Genomic DNA, 1,425 nt, shown 5'->3' with positions numbered 1-1,425 from the left:
CCACTCCTCTCTCCCTCTCTTCAGCTGGTCTAAGAGCTATGGGTGTTGCTGGAGCAGCAGGTTGTGTGGCATTAGGTATCTACTCTATCTCATCTTATTATTTTGGTGGCAGTCAATCCCTCCTCTTCTCATAATGCAATAAATGACATGATTCATTACAATCTATTGTGATTTGATGTATAATGTATATATGATGCATTGTTAAATAAATTATTGTCCATTTTTGTTGTTATTTATCAGTTAAATTGTTGTTTATTTTGATGTCTTGTTAATAAAGACATAATTACTATATTATGTTTAAAATTTGGGCAAAGTCCTTATTGACTAATGCTCCTAAACTTACTTGCTTCTCAAATTGGAATCAGTCCATCAGCTCATTTCACACAATAATTATTAATTCATTATTATATTACAAGGAATTATTAATAGAAGAAATGTAACACGTACAACACAACTCGTTAATATCAATGATAATAATAATAATAATAATAATAATAATAATAATTAATCGGGGTTAACCCCCTGCGTGTGTAAATAAAAGGGACTACAACACAATCAGTGATATCACTGGATTAGACTCAGTCATTGTGTTACCGTGGTAACGCTCCAAAGGTTACCATGGATACGGAGTGTCTACATTAATTGGTCGTCTGCAAAAGGATCGTCATCCATTCCACCACCACCTCTGGAAGTACCACTCTAATTTTTTAATAAAATTATTTTTTAGATGAATATTTAGAACACTTAAGGTACAAATGCTAGGCAATAACCTACCAGCATCATTTTAATATTACTTTTTTGATGTATAATTAGGGTTGACGTATGTGTACAATAAAAACACGAAAACTTAAATTGCCTTACTGGTAGTTTTAATATTAAATATTATTTACTTTTTGTATGTAGCGCGGGTTTAGTGATAACTGATCATTGGCTTTGCTCATTTCTTGTTGGAGGCTCATGCACTCCTTGAGTCTAGCCTCCAGCGTCTGAGCACAATTATCATCCACAAAGTCATCACTGAACACAATCATCTCTTCCTTTTGATTGATGCAAGCATTTATATCGCCATCTTCTATCTAATGAAGAGAGAGAGAAGGAGGGAGGGGAAGAGAATAAAAGGGAAAGATAAAAAAGAAAGCAAATAATTTTGCATTAGCATGTGTATGTGAAGATTATCAATACTATTAGTACATGGAGGTGTGTACTTGCATTAAGTATTTGTGATGTGGTTTTTGTCTTACCATGTCTCTTAGCATTTTCTCCATTTCATTAGAGTCAGACAGGTCAACTCTCTGTGCTGCATCTTCTAGTGACAGTGTTATGAAAGACTGCCGGCAAAAAGAAGATAAAGCGAATTAGTAAATGCGTGAACCAACCATTGTTAGTCTCTGTACATTGTGTCTCACTAGCTGACTCACTACCCTC

The 1,425-nt window shown here is 34.4% G+C and overlaps 1 protein-coding gene across 1 annotated transcript in view; it reads right to left on the bottom strand.

Annotated features, from left to right (window-relative positions):
• Positions 1-414: 414 nt before the first annotated feature.
• Positions 415-1,425, bottom strand: part of LOC100638319 (COP9 signalosome complex subunit 3-like) — a 3,052-nt gene continuing 2,041 nt past the window's right edge. Inside the window, exons 10-13 of the mRNA XM_020005833.1 lie at positions 1,377-1,424; positions 1,242-1,328; positions 891-1,076; positions 415-699 (exon numbers count right to left, since the gene is read on the bottom strand). Coding sequence (XP_019861392.1) covers positions 634-699; positions 891-1,076; positions 1,242-1,328; positions 1,377-1,424 — 387 coding nt within the window. The 3' untranslated portion in view covers positions 415-633. The remainder of the gene's footprint in view (positions 700-890; positions 1,077-1,241; positions 1,329-1,376; position 1,425) is intronic.

Source organism: Amphimedon queenslandica, unplaced genomic scaffold (genome assembly GCF_000090795.2).
Source record: "Amphimedon queenslandica unplaced genomic scaffold, v1.1 AMPQUscaffold_10826, whole genome shotgun sequence".
In the NCBI taxonomy this organism is placed as follows: Eukaryota; Metazoa; Porifera; class Demospongiae; order Haplosclerida; family Niphatidae; genus Amphimedon; species Amphimedon queenslandica.
Note: the sequence above shows the minus strand (reverse complement) of the source record. Positions and strands in the feature narration are given on the sequence as shown.